The 1,293-nt window shown below is 40.8% G+C and overlaps 1 protein-coding gene across 1 annotated transcript in view; it reads right to left on the bottom strand.

The window, feature by feature from the left end:
- nsfl1c (NSFL1 (p97) cofactor (p47)) overlaps nucleotides 1–1,293 on the bottom strand; it is a 9,676-nt gene that overhangs the window by 7,011 nt on the left and 1,372 nt on the right. The window contains exon 3 of the mRNA XM_032521056.1: nucleotides 624–701. Within this exon, the coding sequence (XP_032376947.1) occupies nucleotides 624–701 (78 nt within the window). The remainder of the gene's footprint in view (nucleotides 1–623; nucleotides 702–1,293) is intronic.

The following is a 1,293-nucleotide window of genomic DNA, read 5'->3' as shown; positions in this document are numbered from 1 at the left end:
TCAACTGGCTCCTTTCAATGTGAAGGAGCAGCGGCTCTACTCTGAGCTCCTATGACTGAGCTTCTCAACCTCTCTCTAAGGGAGACGCCAGCCCCCCTCCTGAGGAAAACAATATTAGGCAGGATAGGATAGCGCTCCAACCAACCAACCCTAGTTGGTATATCAAACTTTTTTCCATATCCGGTTGGCGAAACTCCAAACATCCTTCTTTTTTAAGAAAGACTTCAGTGCTTAACTCCAAGTCTTCCAGAGTCCCAGTCAAAGCCTATTTGAAAGACATCTTCTTTGTTTTCAAGTAGCACGTAATTCATGCAGAACCGTCACAACTCTGCCGTCATTTCGTTAAGCCCGCACACCGACTCTATACACGATGTGATTGGCCCTAATTTGGTCTTTCCAGCTTGCAAGCCAACAGAGAGTTGCTAGACTAACCCTAGCTGCAAATTATATCTGCTGCTACTAGGGGAGCGTCTAGATTTCTAGGCTAGTTTTTTGGTATACTATTCTATCAAACTTTAAAACTCTGGCATCTAAGATTGCCTTCTTTTTTAATCTGGCAGTGTAAAAGTGAGTGACACATTCACTAAAAGTAGATAAACAGACAAAACTAGGAATAAAATTACCTTTGTCCTTCCTCCTCATCACTCTCCTCTTCTGCCTCATGCATCAGATCTCTGAAGGATGTCACTCTGGGCTGAGTGCTGATGATAAAGAAAAATGCAGGGTTGTTGACTCTATGGCAATTGTTCAGTATATTACGAAATTACATTGATGAACAATAGCTATGTTTCCATTCACACATTTTTAACCCGAATTAAGTGTTACCAAATGAAAAATGCCTTATGGAAACAGTAAAATGGGAAGTGGGACGTCCTCCAGAGTAAATGGAAGGCACTCAAACAGCGAGACTGGCGGTGCCAGAGGGACAATGAAGGCAAGTTGCATCTGCATCATCACAGCAATGTGTTGATAGAGTTGTTTTCTTATTATAGCTTGATATGTCGCTATCAGGTGGCACATGAGCACTACAACTTGTCCAATATTGATCATGTGTTGACGCGACCCATTTTGAAAGCAAAAAAACTTTGTTTGCAAAAGTTTGCTTGAATATTGTGCGATTCAGTGCCAAAATGAACGGAAACAGCTTGAAATGTCTAAAATCAATTCGATAAATTGGTAAATCAAATTGATTTTAGACATTTTAAGGTGTTTCCATTCATCAACAGCATGTGATGTCATTACACACAGGTTTTTATTCGCTTTAAAGCCGTTGGATGGAAACACACTTTCACC

This window comes from Etheostoma spectabile, chromosome 7, assembly GCF_008692095.1.
Source record: "Etheostoma spectabile isolate EspeVRDwgs_2016 chromosome 7, UIUC_Espe_1.0, whole genome shotgun sequence".
Lineage (NCBI taxonomy): Eukaryota > Metazoa > Chordata > Actinopteri > Perciformes > Percidae > Etheostoma > Etheostoma spectabile.
Note: the sequence above shows the minus strand (reverse complement) of the source record. Positions and strands in the feature narration are given on the sequence as shown.